Genomic DNA, 19,724 nt, shown 5'->3' on the forward strand with positions numbered 1-19,724 from the left:
CCGTGTCTCCGCCCCCCTCAATGACAACAGAGAAGAATCCAGGGCCCTGGGTAATTAAGTTTGTCCCTTATCCGTTCGCCCTGGGATGAGCTCAGACCTTTAGCCTCTCCGCTTAGGAAGCTCAAGGGAAAATTTCATTATCCATAAGCATGGAACCTTTTCTCTCTCGGGCTCCCATGGCTGGCTTCACCCAGCTCCCACGGGTGCGGAATTGTCTCCAGGAGCTGAGACCAGCCACCCTGGCCCTTTCAGCCCTGATGCTAAATTCCCCACATTTCCCGGGCCACCGCTGTGCACAGGGCCAGAGGGACAGAGCACCAAAGCAAGGGATGTAGACGGGCATCATGATTTTGCTTGGGGGCCCTGACCCTGGGCTAACACCTCATCTGGTGGATTGTGGGGCTCTTTGCTCTCGCCGTTTTCCTCCTCCCGTTTGCTGAGATTCCTCTGGAAGAGAAATGAAGGAGTCAGAAAGGCTCAGGGCCTCCCTCCCTGTGCCCTTTGCTTTCTCGTCTGCCCACCTGCAAGTTAAAAAAAAGCGGCAATGCCCGGGTGGCGTGCTCAGTGGTTGAGCATCAGCCTAGGAACCAGGAGGTCAGTGTTCGATTCCCGGTCAGGACATCTGCCCGGGTTTCAGGCTCGCTCCCCAGTGTGGGGTGTGCAGGAGGCAGCCGATCACTGATTCTCTCTCATCATTGATGTTTCTCTCTCTCCCTCTCCCTTCCTCTCTGAAGTCAATAGAAATACTTTAAAAAGTGGCAAGGCCTGTTTTAGGAGGTTTTCCGTGAGGAGGGCCCTTCGCAGTTAGAAGGTAAGTTTCTCCCCCGCTTTGCAGGAGGATGTGGGCCGTTGCCTCCAGCCCTGCATTGCTCTGATGCTCCCTCTCCCCCACCCCATCTCCTCCAGCCCCAAATCCCCGAGCGGCCCTCCACTTCTCTCCTCCTGATGCCTTCCTGTCTCAAATCCTGAAACCCTAATCCTGTTAGTATGTATGTTCCAGGGCTCAGCGTCTCCACGGGGGTAACATAATCCTGCAGTAAATCTAGCAGCCCCACCAGGCACACACAGATGGGGATGCAAACGCTCCTGCCTCTCTGTCTCCTCCTTCACATCAGCAAAACCGCTTGATGACAAAAACAGCCCTAAAGTGAAGGAAGAGGAGACAGGAGGGCATCGTGGTCATAGTGAGCATTTGGTGGTGAGGGAGCGTCGTCGCCCCACCCCCGCCCTTACCTTCACTGACGTCCCTTCTGACTCTGCGTCTGGCTGGGTTCCCACATCCACTAGAATGAAAGCAGCTTAAACCAAATTTTATCGTCTTTAAGGAAGAGTTTTAAGAGAGAAATGTCAGGACTGTGATTTACAAAAAAGAATGGGGGTGGGGGGAATGTCCATTACTTACATCATTTTCCCTGAGTGCAACAGCCCCCCTGCCCCCCACACACCGCCCCTTGCCTGTTTGGTGCAACAAATTAATTAAGCAGGATGGCATTCGTTGATTAACAATGTAGTTATTTATTTTTTTAAAATATATATTTATTGATTTCAGAGAGGAAGGGAGAGGGAGAGAGAGAGAGAAACATCAATGATGTGAGAGAATCATTGATCAACTGCCTCCTGCACGCCCCCCACTGGGGATCGAGCCCATAACCTGGGCGTATGCCCCAACTGGGAATGGAACCATGATCTCCTGGTTCATAAGTCAACGCTCAACCACTGAGCCATGTCGGCCGGGCTAACAATTTATTTTCACACGGGGATTCGATAGCTGGTTTTAGAGGAAATGCAGGGGAAGGGGGTGGAGAGCGAAGACGGGCCCCGGGCTGAGGATGCATCGGTACAGTTGTTTCTGAGACGAATTTTTAACAGGTGCTGCTCCTGGCTTCCCCCGTTTCTGCCCTTCATTCCCACCTCCTCTCTTTCCGCCTGCTTCGCCCTCCTCCTCCTCCTTCGGTGTCTGGGCCAAGTAGATTGAAAAGGAGAAGTTTGGGCGCAATGAAACATTTATTAGTGGAGAGAGTATTTTTTATTTTGTTAAAGAAAAAAGTGGAAGAATGTCTCCTGCACACTTTCTACCTCAGGGCCCCAGTGCTGTGCTGGCTTTGAAAAATTTCCTGCTTTCTCTGCAGTCCCTGGAGCGGGCTGCGTTCAGATAGTTACAGCAAAGTAGAAACAAACTGTAGGTCGCACCACAGGTAATGAAGAGACAGGCGTGCGCAGACTGAATACCGAAGCCCTGTGCGAAGGGGAGGCCGCGGCCACACCCAGAGCCTGCATCTTCTGCCAGGGCCTGCTCGCTGAGCAAGGTGAACGACCAGGTAACACCGTGAGCCTTCACCCCAAGGCCTTGGTGGACGGGGCATCTCCACCGTCGTGGGCACCTGGCTGTTGATGGCAGACACTAATGGCTGTAAGACAGGGACTGAGGCCCTAGCCAGTTTTGCTCAGTGGGTGGCGCATCGGCCTGCAGACTGAAGGGTCCCGGGTTAGATTCCAAACAAGGGCACATGTCTGGGTTGTGGGCTTGATCCCCAGTAGGGGGCATGCAGGAGACACCAATCAATGATTCTCTCTCATCATTGATGTTTCTATTTCTCTCTCCTTCTCCCTTCCTCTCTGAAATCAATAAAAATATATTTTAAAAAAGAAAAAGAAAGGGACTGAGGCCCGGCAGGAAATCCCCCAGGCCAGAGGCCTCCGAGGTAGGCAGGCCGAAACACTCACTGTTCTCAGCCAAAGTCACTGCAGTAGAGTGATGCTTTCTGGGGCAATATTTCTATATAGATAATGCCCTATATTTTACATAGTATTACACCGTCCATGCCTATGAGCTCTCAGGCATGGTCAAACATGTTGATTTTCTTTTCCTGGTTTGGACGGGGCACAGTATAGATAATAATACAACTGGGTTGTTGGATAGCAGCCAGCGTAATTGGCAGGTGCCCCCTCACCCAGAGGTGCAAATCAGAAAATCCACGAGGTGCTGCTGGTTTCAGATTCTCTCTCACGGAAAATAAACCAAAGGTCTCAAGAATCAATTGGAAAGTGTTGGATTATGTTCAGCATTCAGCGAGGCACCAAATGGATTATCCAAACCACTTTGTGCCCTGAATTGTTTTTCAGACGTGGTTTTACAGAGATACGTTTGAAGAAATCTTTATGCTCAACAGAGCTTCTATAGCTATATCCTATATAGGTTTGTTTTTTTCTATTCCCACTTCTTCAGGAAGCGAGGGTCACCTTGAGCCTATTTCTGGTTTTCCTTTGGGTAGTAAGGCAACCATACCAGCATTTTTCTTTTAAAGTTGACAAAAGTGTGTACCATCTGTGACATCCAGCTTTTAAAGCAGATGTTGTCGTTTCATCATCGCATTGGATACAGGCCTCGCTGGGTGTACCGCATGCTGACAACCCACAGAGCTTCCTCAGCCTCGGGGACATCTCACTGCGAAGTGATGGTTTGAAAATTTCTGGCCTCGAGGTTCCACTTGGGAGTCGATGGCTTTCAGAACTGGAACACTTCCGATGTAACAAAGACCCGCTTGCTACTTGTGACGCAGCTTCCACTCTGACATCTGCCCTGGGTGTAGTGCAGGCAATGGAGCCGGCAGGAGGGCTGGTAGGCTTAGCAGCATCTATCTGCAAGCCTGTTAGCGACTTCGTTTTCCTGAAGGAGAAACCAAGGTATCTAAGGTTTATTGATTTGCCTGTAGTGATTCAGTGAGTCGGCAGGGAATGGGGAATAAAACCAATTTCCTGGCAGCATTTCCGGTGCACACAACTCCTTACCTTGCAATGCCTAGACTGGAAGCCAAGAATCCATCTCAGAGAATTTGATCAGAAAACAGATGACGGGTGATTCGGAAACCACAGAAGCATTGAGAAAGTCATAAAGATGTATAATATATGATCGCATTTACCAGCTATAAATAGGGAGAGGTGGGGAGAAAAATAGAGACCTTGTAAATCCATTGGGTCAGGAGGAAGAGAAAGTGCTTAATATGTCATTAAAAATGGATTTTCATAAATGGCACTTGGATAGCTTTGGGCAAAAGACAATATGTAAGGAGTAAGGTGTGGTTATTTATTACTCTTTGTTATTAATAATTCGAACTGTTATTGAACCAAAACATCAGCGAGGTGGACTCTCCCTGTGAGTGGGGTGCTCACCACGTGTGTTCTGGCATCCCTGTAAGTGTATGAAAACCCACAGCGCTTGTCCACAAAAGCTCTGAGCCTCCAGGGAACACAGGGTAACTATGGTGCCCTGTTACGAAGTGGACACTCCCAAGGCAGTGCTGGATAGGAAAACTCTTGTGAAGGAAGCCAGAAAGGACCTTACAAATCAACTCACACAATCCCCTCCTTGAATAGAGGAGGACGTCGGGGCCCACACTTTTGAGCTAATTAGCAGTAGAATCTGTCTCCTGAATCCCAGTTCAGTGGTGGTGGGTGTTTTGGGATTTCCCCCCCTATTATGCCACATTCAGAGTGGACAGTATATGAATAGTTTCATAAAGTAATATGGTATTCCTTCAGCAAAGGGTCCAAATTACAGGGGGCAAATATAAGCACAAGGTCAAGAGCAAACAAAAATCCAAGAAGGGACTGGGCTCAGAAACGTGAAGGGTCATTTGAGGCCACGTGGGATGAGCCTCATTTGGTCCCGGGGAGGGAGACGCTGAGAAAATGGAGCAGCAGAGGGACATTCAATGTGAGCAGCCAGGGTGATGGCCTGGGGCAGGTAAACCAAGTGTGTGCCTCCCTCTGGCTGATGTCACTGTGGGCAGAGACCTGGCGGTGCTCCCTCCAAGCCTGTGAGAACATACGTCATGGGAAAGCCAACCTTCTCCCTGGACATGCACACACGCGAGTGCACACACATGCAGCCACACTCATGCACATGCCAACCTCCCAAAGACAGTCCAGAGACACAATCATTCCTGAGGGGAAGGGAAGAAAGGTTCCTTGGTATTATCTGCCCAAGCTGAGCAATGCATGCACACACGCAAGTGCACACACATGCAGCCACACTCACACACACACCAGCCTCCCAAAGGCAGTCCAGAGACAGTCATTCCTAACTGAGGGGGCGGGAAGAAAGTTTCCTTGGTATTATCTGCCCAAGCTGAGCAATGACGGGGTCAGATATTCAGAACATATGTGATGTGCTGTGTTTCTAAACACGACCAGCGTGTGGGTACTGTGGATTGCAGCTGGGTTAAAGTTTGAATCCACTCCACACACCACCCCAATTATGTATTCACATGGCCATCAAGCCCCACCCCTCCAACTCTGTAGCATCTCCTGACGGAGGCCACACACAGTCATTGTCACCGCCCTCAGGGAGCTGGCCAGTGGAGGCCCCCACTGCCCACAGCACCCACTGAAATCAGCAGAGTGCTGCCCTCGCTTCTTGCCAAACAGCGCAAAGGCAACCAGCCTCTGCCGCCCGCGAAGCCTCGGAGATCTGATGGATCTCCCCGAATGCGGCCTCTTCACCTGTCCCTTTCCTCGGAGCCACGGAGCCCTCTCTCAGCACCCAGGAGGCCAAGGGAAGGGCCTGGGGAGGCCAGACCTTCCTGGGCCCTAGTCCCTCCTTCCTGCCATCCCTCTCTGAGATGAAGAGCCTCGGCCTCCCTCTCCACCTCTCTCTGAACTTCTCCCAGCTGCCCGGCTCTCCCCTCTTTCCGTGGGTTTCCCTGGCCCTTCTTTGTCTCTTCTCCCCCCTCTTTATCCTCAGTCACGGAGCATCAAGCAGCCAGAGCGGACCTGGGCTATGTGAGTGTCCAGCAGACCTGCCTCTGGCCTTCCTGTGACCCGCAAGGCAGTTGAGGGGGAGACTAGCTACCTTAGGACCAGGACAGAGGGAGGCTCCCAGGAGTCCGTGGGCTCAGCACCCAGAACAAGAGATTTAAACAGAATGTGTTGGGCTGGTGAAACCTTTCTTCCTCTCCTTTCCTCTGTCTTAAGCAAGCCACTTCTCATTTGGTTGCAGAAGATGTGACATCTCTTAGCCCTTCACCCTCGCCATCAGTGGGGAGCTGTGTATTAAGTGGCTCTCACCTTGGACCTGAGCAAGCAGGAAATATGGCGGGGTCCAGGTTGCCTGACGGCAGGGCTCCTACGTTCACTTCCTGGCTGTTCATTGGTTCTGAGCTTCTGGCCGCTCTTTGCTGTTACCCAGAGCATTCTCAGTTGGGATTATAAACACACTGGGAACAGCCGCTCCACCTCATCGAATCCGCACTTGGAGACCTTCAGGCTCCAGGACTCCTAGCCACCAACTTAAATGCTGCACATGTGTCCAAAGAGATGCGAGTCCACCTAAGAGACCGCGGCCTAAAAACATGGCAAGGCCTTTGGGTCCAGGCAGTCCTCTCCTAGCCTTAGTTTCCTCATCAGTAAAGTGGGACTAGTAATACCTGACCCCGTGGTGTTGTGGGCATAATTGTCTTTACAGAGTGTCTGGCTCGAAGATGTTCATATTCAGATGTACCAGTGTCCAGCCTGTCAGTGACCCCCTGGCATGGCCCAGGTATCACGACCTGAAGCATCTATCCCTGACCCCCACCCAGGAGAAACTGCTCGCTGCTGCAGAGTCGGCTGTGAGTGGATTTACACTCACATGGTTGTTACAGCCATGACAGGCATGATTTAAAAGTGGTGGTTGGTTAGTTGGCCTTTCCCTCCACCCTTATCCAGGAAACCGAGAGGAACTCACATAGACTTGCCCCAGCTACTTTGTTTTCTGTGGAGCGCACACCCACAAAAGCATCAGGTCCATATGGCCGCTATTGATTCGGGCCATCTGGTAGGCCAGGACTTGCTCCCACCATGTTGGGTTAGAAGCTCTTCCAAAAAGCCTTTCCTCCCATCAGAGGCGCCTTGGTCAGATGGGGACAGGGATGGATTTCATTACAGGGCGGGGACCACAGTGAGAGGAAGCCAGGGCAGGGCTCGGAGGGGACCGTCTGCAACCCTGACCCCACAACAAAGGCCAGGAGAACCCAGAACATGCTGATTGACACAGGGGTACGGGGCTAGACGGGGCCCCCCACCCTTTCACCCTTTCGTTCGTGGCACAAGGAGGCCTCTAAGTAACTAAGGAAAACGGCAGATCATCATTAAACACCCTGCAAATAGCGCCAGGCGCCTGCAACACGAGGAAAGGGGAGAGTCAAGTTCAAGCTAGCGGGTGAGGTCCATTGGCCCTAAAAGAGGACATTTCTGCTCCATTTTTAAAGGAAACCCCACTCTTTTCCCTCTCCCTCAGCTTCTGACATGTTTTCCTTTTCCAGGCGCCTTCCTCTGCCCACTCTCAGCCCAGGGGCAACATTTTCTTTGCCTCCCAAAGTGTGTGCGAAGACCCCTCTTTGTTTTCAAGCCAGAGCTCTGTGGGACATTAACGTTGTTTTTCATGGCGCTGCTCAAAAAGCCCCCAACCACAAGCCCACTGATTATTTGTAAACCGGAGGGAAATAACGGTCAACAGAACTTTCCCACCCCCTTCAAGGGCTGCGCACGGGGCCTCGCTACACGTGGGGATGTGACTCACATGGTTCTTCGTCCTCTGTCACAGGTGTTCCAGGGCAACAGCGACCCCACGGAGGTGGTTTTGAACAGGCTGCACATGCCGCTGCTCACGAGGTTCGTCAGGGTCCGCCCTCAGACCTGGCACGCGGGCATCGCCCTCCGGCTGGAGCTCTTCGGCTGCCGGGTCACAGGTGAGGTGGTGTCCCGGGGAGGTTGGGAGCGGATTGTGTCCTGGCTCTGCTGTCTCTCAGCCCAGGATTGCACCACATGACCTTCCGGGAAGGAGTGGCTCGGGGACTCAGGTCCTAGCAGCCCCCCGCTCTTCATTCAGGGGGTGTTTATTAAACATCTGCTGTCTCCACTAGCCAACATCTATTGAATGCTGAGGCACCAGGCTCCATGCCAAGCACTTGGGTGTGTTTTCTTCCATAGCCTTCAGAAGTGCTCTATGAGGCAGGTGTTCCTAGTCTCTCCATTTCATAGATGAGGAGACCAAGACTTGGAGATTTAGGTCCCCACGCCCCCCCCCCACACCCCCCAGCACTATGCGGTAGAGCCAGGATTTGAAACTAGGCAGTTTGAATTAAGAGTCTGGCTCTCAAATAACACTTTCTGGTCCTAGCTGGTTTGGGATAGAGTGTCAGCCTGCAGATCAAAGGGTCTTGGTTTCAATTCTGGTCAAGGGCACATACCTTGGTTACAGACCCCTCCACAGCCCAGGCCCTGGTCAGGGCTTGTGCAGGAGGCAACCAATTAATGTGTTTCTCTCACATCAATGTTTCTGTCTGTCTTTCCCTCTCTCTTCCACTCTCTTTAAAAATCAATGGAAAAGTATCCTCAAGTAAGGATTAACAAAAAACAAACAAACAAAACAAAACAAATAACACTTTCTGCTGCCTCAACTGGGGACCTAGAGCTATGCAAGGCATTATGAGTACAGGGATGAGCACAACAGACCCAACTCTGGGGGGATAGCCAGACAAGTTGTGAAGACATAGTCATAAACCAATAAACCCACAAATAAAGGTAAATAAAACCATGCTAAAGAACACTGTAGGGGACTTGCCCCAGTCTTGGAGGTCAGGGAGGAGGACTTCCTTGAGGAAGTGGTGGCTGAGCTGAGGGCAACGGGCAAACAGGCCTCCCATCCAAGTACTAGCCAGGCCCGACCCTGCTCAACTTCCGAGACCAGACAAGATGGGGTGCGTTCAGGGTGGTAAACCACACAGGCCTTACAGACTAGAGGGAAAGTCCACAGGGAGTGGTCACAGTTTGCTCAACGGCACAGGGGCAGAGGGACCAAGAGAGAAAGTGAGAGGGCGGCCAGGGAATGTGGGCCGAGACCCCAGGGGTACAATGTGGAGGATGGATTAGATGAGTGGTTCTCAACCTTCCTAATGCCGTGACCCTTTCATACAGTTCCTCATGTTGTGGTGACCCCCAACCATAACATTATTTTTATTGCTACTTCATAACTGTAATTTTGCTACTGTTATGAATCATAATGTAAATATCTGATATGCAGGATGTATTTTCATTGTTACAAATTGAACATAATTAAAGCATAGTGATTAATCACAAAACCAATATGTAATTATATATGTGTTTTCCGATGGTCCTAGGTGACCCCTGTGAAAGGGTCATTCAACCCCCAAAGGGGTCGCGACCCACAGGTTGAGAACCGCTGCCTAAGGGGCGTGTGCATCCTAACCACCTAGGGGACGGTTTTCTGTCCCTTCACTTTGCACAAGGCGCCCAGCGAGGACTCAGTGAAAACTCATTTTCTGGAAAATTGAAAAGAGAGAACCAGTGGATTTGAAGAGTTGGGACCACCTGGAGGGTCTGTAATTCAGTGTCCAGGCATCTAAAGCGCACTGACAGAGGATCCGCCTTCTCCACTCGCTCATGTGCTCCAGAAATATTTACCGAAGGCCTGCTGTGTGCAGGCCCCATGCTGGGAGCTGTGGCCAGAGAAGTGAGCTAAGCAGATGGGGCCTCTGACATCAGGGAGCTTTCGGGCTAGTGGGCAAGATAGGTAATTAGCAAAGACAAGTGCTGGACCATTCGAAACGAAGATGGGTGTCTGGAGAAAAAGAACAGGGGCTCCGAGCAGGAGTGACTAGAAGGACCTCATTAACTTGGTTGGAAGTTTGGGGACAGCCTTTCCGAGGCTGTGACATGTACCTTTAGGGGGTGAGGAAAGGTTAGCCCGGTGGTGACAGAGGGGAAGAGCCTTTGGGGCAGCAGGAGCTGGTGTCACCAACAATGATCTGAGAGTCCTTGGCGAACAGCATTAGATGCTTCGGCACGTCAGGCTCTGGGCTGTGAGCTTTCATACAGTAACTAACGGAACCCTCGCAGCAACCCTCAAGAGGTGAGCACTGCTGTTAGTCCTCCTTTAGACCTGGGGAAACTGAGGCATGGGGCAATTCAGTCATTTGTCCGAGGCCATGCAGCTAGTTAGGGGCGGAGCAAACATGAACCCCGGCAGCCTGGCTCTCGGCACCATTCTACCTTGAAGTGCAAAGAAATCCGTGCTGACTTCAAGTGTTTGATACCAGTTGGGTTTTTTTACAGCTGCCTACTAATGGGGTGTCCCCAGTGACTGTGGTGTCAGCCCTGACCTCCTGCATCTTCCTCCCCTCCCCACAGACGCCCCCTGCTCCAACATGCTGGGCATGCTCTCGGGCCTCATCACAGACGCGCAGATCTCCGCCTCCTCCACCCGCGAGTACCTCTGGAGCCCCAGCGCCGCCCGCCTGGTCAGCAGCCGCTCGGGCTGGTTCCCCCGGATCCCTCAGGCCCAGCCCGGTGAGGAGTGGCTGCAGGTGGACCTGGGAGCGCCCAAGACGGTGAAGGGCGTCATCGTCCAGGGGGCGCGAGGAGGAGACAGCATCACTGCGGTGGAGGCCAGGGCGTTTGTGCGCAAGTTCAAAGTCTCTTACAGCCTGAACGGCAAGGACTGGGAATACATCCAGGACCCCAGGACCCAGCAGCCAAAGGTAGGGGTGCCTGGAGGACTCTAACCTTAAGTCTGGGGTGCTGGTTTCCCATCCAGACAATCATCACCAAATCCCTATAATCCAGTATGAGGAATACTCATTAAAAGATTACTTTGTGCCAGGCACTGTGCTAACTGCCTTATTTTAATCCTTATTATTATTTCAATCCTTCCACCATGTTTAGAAGGTAGACCCTTGGTCACTCCCATTTTAGAGATGACAAACTGAGGCTCGGTGGCACGCCCCGGGTCCCACAGTGTCCCTATGGTGGTTCCATGGTTCAGACCCCGGCGTGAGCCTGCCTCCAGAGCCCAAACGCCTTACGGTCAAGTTCGACGCCTTTTGTACGCTCTCCCAGATAAAGTTTCCTTCCAATTGGCCAGACATCCAAAGGAGATGTGGTTTTTGGAGGCTAAACTGTAGAAAGAGGGGCTTTACTTCCAAAAACAACTGTGCTTTCCTGAATGTGGCCGCCCTCCTTTGTAGTTCTGGAGTCTGGACTCTTAGATCTTTCCGGCCTGGTACTGCGGCTGGGCGAGGCAGGGAGGACAGCCCCTGCCGTCAGGGGCGTGAAGGCCCGCCTTCCAGGCCCGGAGCAGCCCCAGGAGGGGGAAGACATCGTTTCTCTTCTCCAGGTCAATTTCCCGGCTAGCCAGGCCTTCCCAACCTCATGTCTAAGTTTCCCCTGGTTTTCCTCTGAAGAGCAGAGCCCCTAACCAGGAAGGGGTAGCCCATGTCCCTATCAGCCCCTTTACTAAGCAAGTGTGCTCATTCTTGACACTGAGGCAAGGCCCGGGTTGGAGGTTTGCAATACTGATGTCAGCTCCCAGCTCGCCATTCCAGGGGCTGGAAAGGCTCAGGGCTCGGTAACCGGAACCTTTGGTGGGTAGAGAAGTTGGATCCTGGCTCTTCTTAACCACTCGAGAGTGGGGGGGCGAGGGGGGGCAGGGCTGGGAAAAGAGAGGGTCTTCACCAGTGGCAGAGCCTGCCCTCCCCGAGACTGAGCCCCTTTGGGAGCTGTGGACACAGACACCCTGCAGCATTCCCCATGCTGATCACCACAGCCCCTGACTGTCCCCACCCCACCTTCCCCTAAGCCAGTGGCTCCCAGGTGTGCTCTGGGTCGGGTGTTCCCCCCCTCCCCCCAGCCCCGACTTCAACCAGGGCGGCCCCTCTGTCCTCCGTTTTATGCACTGGGGCTCCAGGCGAGTTTTCTTTTGATAGAATTGCCTCCACTAAGCAAAGGTTTGGGGAACAGTCTCTGACTATCAGTGTGTGACCAGGTGTTGCAAAGGTCACGTTCCCTTCTGCCTCTCCGTGAACTTGGACTGTCAGTCAACTGGGACTTTCTACAACTAGACTTTCAAGCATTAGAAAAAGGACTAGATTAGAACGTCTGATTCCTAATAAACTGAAAAGTTCGGAACAGGCAAGGCAGCCTGAGCTCCCTTCTCTCCTCTCTGAGGCTAAGTCCAGCGTGAGACTCATTCGGAGCCGAGTTCTTTTCTGAGGGCTCAGTTCAGTCCCAGGATAGAAGGCGGGACCTGGCAATGACACTCAGACCTGCTCCCGCTTCCCGTGGTCTGGGCCTCTAACCATCTTCTGAGTGAATCCGAACCTCGGCCTGAGAATGGAGCTCCCAGGGACCGTCATGTCCAGCGACCACGAGGCAGCTAGGACGCTGCCTTCTGTTGGATGCGAAGGGTGGGAAGGAGAAGGGGGAGGAAAGGGAAGGCGGGCTGATGGAGGAGGGGTCCCCCATAAGAAGGGCTGAGCAGCCTGTCTCCCCTGCAGCTGTTTGAAGGGAACATGCACTACGACACCCCTGACATCCGAAGGTTCGACCCCGTCCCTGCGCAGTACGTGCGGGTGTACCCCGAGAGGTGGTCGCCAGCAGGAGTCGGGATGCGGCGGGAGGGGCTTGGCTGTGACTGGACAGGTAAGGCCCTGGCACCTCAGGATGCCCTGGGTAGTGGGGCCGGGGGGGGGTAGGTGGGGGGGTGGTCAGACCATGACGTGGATGGGGCAGAGGGGCCACCCCTCCCCAGTTGAATTCTTCTCCAGCGAAATGCTGCAGCCCTGCCCACCCTGGGCCCTGCCATGTTCTCCTGCCTCAGACCACGGGCGCTCAGCCTCTGTTCTTGGGGGTTTCTCAAGGGAGGTACTTTGTCATGTTTAAAGGATCATTTCAGCTCTCCAGCCCCAGTCTCTCAAAAACAAATCACAACCACACACCACCCACCCAAATTCAATTAGATCCTGACTCCTCAGGCCAGGGAGCTTGGCTGTTGATTTAGGGAAGGGAGAGAAAAAACAACCCCTCATGATAATCAAGTAATCGGTTTATGCATGAATCTGGCCTCCAGATGTCAGCGGCTACGAGACTTCGTTTTCATTTCGAAGCCACATCTGTAAAAGGCATTCATTTGCTCAGGAGGGACCCGGTTGCTGGGACCTCTTCCCAGTGTGTGGCAGGAGATGGCTCATTCCCGCCCTCGCCAGGCAGCCGGTCCTGGGAGCGCCTCTTAACTCTCCTTCACAAGGAGGGGCCCCTGAGCATGCCCACCCTTCGCTGGGAAGCACCCTGTTCTTCTGAGTCAGCCCCACCTGTCCCCTGGGCACCAGCCCTCCTCCCCGCTCCCCAAGAGCTGTGGTGGCCAGAGCCCAGGCCAGCAGGAGCGAGCTGCAGGCGGGCTGAGCCCCCGGCCCCCTCCACCAGCACCCAGGTATCTCCATTCTGTCTGCGCTGTGCCTGTCACCAGCAGGGGATTGTGGAGGATTGATAAGGGCATGTCGGAGGAGTACTCTCCGCTCCCAGGGAGAAAAGTGCCTCCGGCGTGCCCGCTGCGACGGCGCAGAGGAGGGGGCCATGGCGGCACGCAGGTGGGAATCGGGCCCAGACGGCCTCCCTCCCCCTCGGAGTGCAGGCAGTCCTCATGAGCACATCTAGCGGGGAGACACTTACTCCCCATTAGGTAGGACTCGGGCCAGGTCTCTGAGGAATGTGGGTCACCTGCCCATTTGAGGCGCTGAAAACGGCGGCTCCTAGGCCAGTGGCTTTCAAGTGGTTTTAACCACATTCCACAAGTTAAAATAAATTTATAAAACTACCCACCAGATTTACAAGTGCACGTATGCACACACACACATACACACACACATATACACACATAGGCACACACATGTGTGTCTATGGGGAACAGTGTGCCATTGAGTGCCTAGACCAGGGGTCCTCAAACTTTTTAAACAGGGGCCGTTCACTGTCCCTCAGACCGTTGGAGGGCCGGACTATAGTTTAAAAAAAAACTATGAACAAATTCCTATGCACACTGCACATATCTTATTTTGAAGTGAAAAAACAAAACGGGAACAAATACAATATTTGTATTTGCATGTGGCCCGCGGGCCGTAGTTTGAGGACCCCTGGCCTAGACTCTGGCCACAGATTGCCAAGTGTAAGTCATACATGTTACTTGGCCCTCAACATCTCAGGTATCTTAGCTGAAAAACGGGGGTGATCATGGAATAGCTACACCCCCTAGGGTTATTATGAGGATTCCACAAAATAATGGATATCAAGTACATAGACTGCTGCCCAGCACCTAATAAACCTGTTAGGATAAGTAAGTACGACTGAGACAAAAGGTTCCCAAAGCAGTGCTGATCCTCACCACGTGCGTGCGCGCTGAAGTGTTATCGCTGCTATATTTAAAATGCTGGTCACGACCCAGTAAATTGATTCCACAACATACTAATGCATGTGGCATACAGTTTGGGGGGAAAATCACAAATCGAAGCCAGCGCCTCTTTCACAGATAAAGAAACTGAGTCCCAGAGAGGAAGCCAGCGGCAGAGGTCGCTCAGCCCGCTGGGGGCTTGCTCACACTTCCGTCCTGTCCTCGGGCCCCTGGGCCGGGCCTCTCCCGGCTGGCCCTGCTCTCCGACTGGCCGGACAGTGGCAAATGGCTTTCCCCACGTATTGCACCCCGACCCCAACCTGGCCCAAATGACATTGGTGATGGTCAGCAACAGGTTTCTCATTTCAAAGTCCTGCCCGGCTATTCCTCCGAAGAGCAGAGTTGGGGCTCGTTACCCTCTGCCCGGCCTCCCTCCCTCCCTTTGAAGTCTCGGACATCTGGTTTCAATTGCAGTTTAACAGGCACTTGCCTCGGAGCGCCCAGTACAAACACTGTGGACACAGAGGCCGCTGCTGTTTCCTCGCTGTCAGCCACACGCCCTGCCCTCTGTGGCCTCCCCGGCCCGCTGTGCCCCTGCAACTTAGCCTCATCTCCACCGACCCGCTGACCCACCCTGCTACCTCACATTTCCAGAAACTGCTCTCCCAGGGCACGTGGCTCTCTGGCTTGTCACGTGCACACCCGTTTGTGCGACTCATCCTTGGTTCATGCCTTCCATTCCTACCCCAGAAGGATCCCAGGGAAAAGAATGGGCCGGGCCGGGTCCCTGCCGCTAAGTAATGGGACAGGGCTGCTTCACCTGTTAGTCGGTGTGTGTTCCCAATGATTACTTCTTGCCTTGCTGCCTGGAGTTTGCTGTACAAGTGAGTTTGAGATTCCGTGACACGGTGACAAATTCGAACTTACAAATTAGGACGCTTCGAGGTTATTTGCTGTTGACTGTGAGCAAGAGGCAGGCACGGCGAAGGGGAGTCTGAAAGGTTAGGTGCGTAGTACTTAATAGCAGAAAGATGGGAAATCGACCGTGAAAAAGCATTTCAGCGTCTTTAGCGAGTTCCTTCAGCTCCTGGCTTTATTAAATGGTATCCTGAAGGGGACCTGACAGAGACGCCTGATCACACACAATAGCGCCAAGGAACAGGTACAGAAATGGGAGGAACCACGCCTGGGCGTGCTCCGGGAGTCTGGTGGGAGCACAGCTCTGGGACGAAGGCCCCGCCCCGCACACATGGGTTTGAACACCAGTCACCAGCACTCCTTTTTGCCCCACCAAGGGCCTGACTCACGGTTTAATTCATTTCACAAACGGTTGCTGAATGAATGACTGGGGTGAGCAAATAAACAAGCGGATGGAGAGGTGAATGAATCACCAGGTCAGACTGACTGCCTGCAGCCAGATTGGGCCCAGCCTGGTTTTGTTGCATTCTAGTTATTTTAATATTTTGAATCAGTTGCCAACATGGATAAGTCTGGAGGTTTTCCATGGGGATTCTTGGATTTGGGGGCGGGGAGGGATTTTTTTTTTTTGCAAGATCTGGCCACACTTGGCCACCTCCCCACTCTTCCTCACCCCCATCCCTCAGGGCCTCAATCAGCTGGAGCCAGTCCTGGTGGCCCCCTAAATCAGGCAGGCAAGGTCCCCTGCGCCACCTTCTGCCCCATCCTTGACTCTCCCCAACCCCCAGCCTGCCTGGCAGCAGCTATTGAATTTAGGAAGCTTTTGACTCTGCCACGCCTTATTGTTTATTACATGGTATCCTGAAGGGGCCTCACAAAGACGCCTGATCACACACATGGCGCCAAGGAACAGGTACAGCTCCTGAAGGCTCAGCCCCACATGATTCCCACCAAGCGGAGCCTGAGGCCCTTTGAAGCCCCAGTCCTTTCCGTTGCTTTTGTGCAAACGTGAACAGCAGTATCGGGGATCACACCCCCCAGGCACCGGCTTTGCTTATGGCTTTGGTGATTGTGCCGCCCAGGTGGGGTGAGCTTTGGTTCCAAAAGTTCTGTATTCACGCAAAAGCGGGGCTGATAGGCGGGAAGGCATGTCGGCTGCCACCCGAGGGGAGGGGCACAGGTAGGCCCTAGGTTTCCTCTGAACAGAAGCTCAGGTCGTTCAGCAGCAAGAAGCATGCAAACTGGTTTCGATGAGCGTCATTCATTTTGTGTGTTTGCTCACCCACACTTCTGTCTTAACGGACCACCCAGAGTGTGGCTTAGCCCCGCCTCCGGGTCAGCGTCACCCACATTCATTCTTGTCTCGTGTGGCCCTGTCTCGCGTGGCCGTCATGCCGGCCTCAGGGCTTCTGCTGGGCACGAAGGCCTTAGCAGGGGTTTGTAGTGGGGCCTCTGTCTGGGCTGTTTCTGCAGCTTGAGCCCATTTTTGTTCAGCTCGGACAACACCCCGACATCATTGTGGGCACACAGGGGTGGCCTCAGGGTGCCTGTGTCCCACCTTTCTTCTCCTTCTCTGAGGGCCCACACTCAGACAGGAAACCTGGTGTGGGGCCTCTCCCTCCTGCTGCGTTTCAGTGCTAGCTGCTGAATGCGGCATTCACGCCCCTCCCTTTGCCTTCACGCAGATGCCAAGCCCACCGTGGAGACCCTGGGACCCACCGTGAGGAGCGAAGAGACCACCACCCCGTATCCCATTGACGAGGAGGCCACGGAGTGCGGGGAGAACTGCAGCTTTGAGGACGGTGAGGGCCGGGGTCAGCGTCGCATTCACCCGGGATGGCAGGGCTGCTGACTAGTGGGGATGGAGGCTGACCTGTGACTGGGCAAGGACCTGGGGGTCACTGGGTCAGAGGTCAGGGAAATGCGGGTACTCGGGGGCTTGGGGCAATGGCCATTTCCAACCTATCAGTATTGGAACTACCTGTACAGCCCTGTGGGCATGAACCCAGTGATCATCAGCTGAGATAAGGGTCCATTTTTTAAAATATATATTTTTTTATTGATTTCAGAGAGGAAGGGCGGGAGAGACAGAGAGAGAGAAACACCAATGATGAGAGAGAATCATTGATCAGCTGCCTCCTGCAAGCCCCACACTGGGGATCAAGCACGCAACCTGGACATGTGCCCTGACCAAGAATTGAACTGTGATCTTCTGGTTCATAGTCAAAGTTCAACCACTGAGCCACCACAGCCGGGCATAAGGGCCCATTTAAAGAGGACTCCTCCTCCGAGAAGTCCTCTTCTCTAGCCTTCACTTCCCGTGGTTAGAACCCACATCTGTGATCCTCGTTCCTGCTAAGCTGTGTCTTCACAATACAGTCAGGTGAAAATCTGGAAGTGACATGGTTCAGGGAGCCCCATAGTCAAGGTTAACTCAGCAGTTAACCATTCCTTAATTTCCTGCATTTCCCTGTTTCTCACCACCACTGATTGCGAAAGTGTCATAGTTATGACTCGGTGGATCGCGAGTCCTCCGTGGGGTGTGAGTGCAGGTCAGTGACAAAAGCGGACGTGTCAAAAGGCACCTCAGTTCCTCCCAGGCACAGGGCCCCTCCTCGTCACGTGGGAAATCTGGACTCCTCTCATCCCGTCTCCTAAACATACCCACGTTCGATGGAAACAATTGGCAGAGACCAAAAGTGCGACAGGTTTTAAGTCATACCGCTAAGGAGCGAGTCTGAGGACATTCCTAACAAACCACAAATTTTGGAACACCTGGCATTTTTGGCTGGAAGTTCATGCTTGACAGCCTCCATTGACAGTAAATTACTGACCATTATTAAATGTTCATTAAACAAAATGAGGGAAAATTGGCGAAGAGACTTGGGAAGTGATGGAGACATTAAGAAACGCAACGCCGATTCCATAGGTGGACGGTGGAGTCTGCCGGACCCGCACACACAGCGGCCTGACAGTCGGAGGGACTGCGCTGATGGAGTGGCCAACTCAAAAAAAAAAAAAAAAAAAAAAAAAAGGCTGCGAAGAAGAATGGGAGGGAAGCCAAAAATAAATGCTGAAGTTGTGTGACTGAAAAATGATAATTTAATGCATATGCTTGTAGGAATGTGCTTTTGTGCATTGTGTGGGTGGAGGGACACTATTGGTCAGGGTGAGTGGAATACAGAATCCTGACATTTTAATGAACTTGTTTTTGTTTTATCAAGAGGAGAAGGAGACTTGGAGAATCTTCCAAGACATGTTTAAGATAGTTTGAGGGCCAAAAGTAGAATGCATAGGGAGCGAATATATGGTGTCGGGTTAGCAGGGTTGGCTGGGTGGAGGGTGGGGGCGGGGCTTCTATCTCAATGGCAGCCCAAAGGAAAATGTAAGGGTTCTGCAAACGTTCAGAAGTTTCATATAATTTTCCTGTTGGTAGCGGTTTGTTTCCTTTGAGGTTTCTTTGGTGGTTCCTCCCTTCCCGCTTCTTTTGCACAAGATCCCTTTGTGGAATTTGGTTCCCGAGATACAGTATGCATGTAAACATGAGAGAGGAATTACGGTATATTGAATTACTCCATAGTTTTTGAACGGAAAAACAGAAACTCAGAAATGGCCGGGAGAAGGGGATGGTGAGGGCTAAGAGCTGACTTTTCCAAGCCACAGGTTGATGCTGTAATAGATCCCATGTGTTTCTCCTCTACTCGAGCTGACTTTGGCCCACGGTGGGCAAACATTCCACGTTCCCTCTTGGGAAGGAGAGGCATGAGCAGGGCCCGGTAGCGCCCGGTGGCCCTCTGCACGGAGGCCAGCCCTGCCCTTGCCCTCAGAGGCGTGCCCTCCTCCCCTCCGTGGTGGGAGCCATCTGTTTCCAGCCTGTTGCTCACTTCAGACCTCCTCACCCACGTCTGAGGCCTTCCGCGGAAATTCCTCCCTGGGAACCCTGAGAAGGGAAGTGGAAAGGCCAGGGACCCCACTTCCTCTCTGCTGCCAGCACTGGCCACACCTTCCTGCCGTCTCCATAGGCCCTTCTGGCAAGCGCAAGTGTCCATATTTGTCCCATTTCCTCTTTTCGCCCACCTCCACCCACCCCCGCTTCATCACCCATGTAGCACCAGCTCAGTCTTGGTTTTTAGAGCCGAGTGGACCCTCAAAACAACGCATCAGGTTCAGGCTTCTAGCTCAGGCCCGAGAATAACTGAGCAGCCAGGGCGAGCCATCGGTGGCCATTTCCGAGACTCCCATGAGGACGCACCCTCTGCTGACCTTGGACCCAGCCTTCCTGTGCAATCCTTTCTCCTCCGGGTCAGCACCGAGCGGGTGGCCTGCTGGTCCGGTTCCCTCACTTTGCCCTAACATGCCACCTGGCAGCGCCTCCCCCGGGATTTGGAAATGGCCCGGTCTTCTGAAACGAGAGACCTACCGCAGGAGGGGAAGGGGCGCAAACAAGCTGGCCTTGTCTCGGTGTCCACTCTCTCCTCGCTGGCCTGCATTCCCTCCCGCCTCTCTGGGTGCTACCGGGCTGCCCATCACTCCCGAGAGCCAGGTGGGCCGGGGCCAGCCTTCCACCGAGGCCCTGGGGAGACATTCTCTG

The 19,724-nt window shown here is 53.2% G+C and overlaps 1 protein-coding gene across 4 annotated transcripts in view; it reads left to right on the top strand.

Moving 5' to 3' along the window:
• NRP2 (neuropilin 2) overlaps window positions 1-19,724 on the top strand; it is a 124,214-nt gene that overhangs the window by 57,814 nt on the left and 46,676 nt on the right. For all 4 annotated transcript variants that reach the window (XM_006759410.2, XM_006759411.2, XM_006759412.1 and 1 more), the window contains exons 8-11: window positions 7,583-7,727; window positions 10,189-10,538; window positions 12,333-12,477; window positions 16,819-16,935. In XM_006759410.2, coding sequence (XP_006759473.1) covers window positions 7,583-7,727; window positions 10,189-10,538; window positions 12,333-12,477; window positions 16,819-16,935 — 757 coding nt within the window. The remainder of the gene's footprint in view (window positions 1-7,582; window positions 7,728-10,188; window positions 10,539-12,332; window positions 12,478-16,818; window positions 16,936-19,724) is intronic.

Source organism: Myotis davidii, unplaced genomic scaffold, assembly GCF_000327345.1.
Source record: "Myotis davidii unplaced genomic scaffold, ASM32734v1 scaffold394, whole genome shotgun sequence".
NCBI classification, from domain to species: Eukaryota; Metazoa; Chordata; class Mammalia; order Chiroptera; family Vespertilionidae; genus Myotis; species Myotis davidii.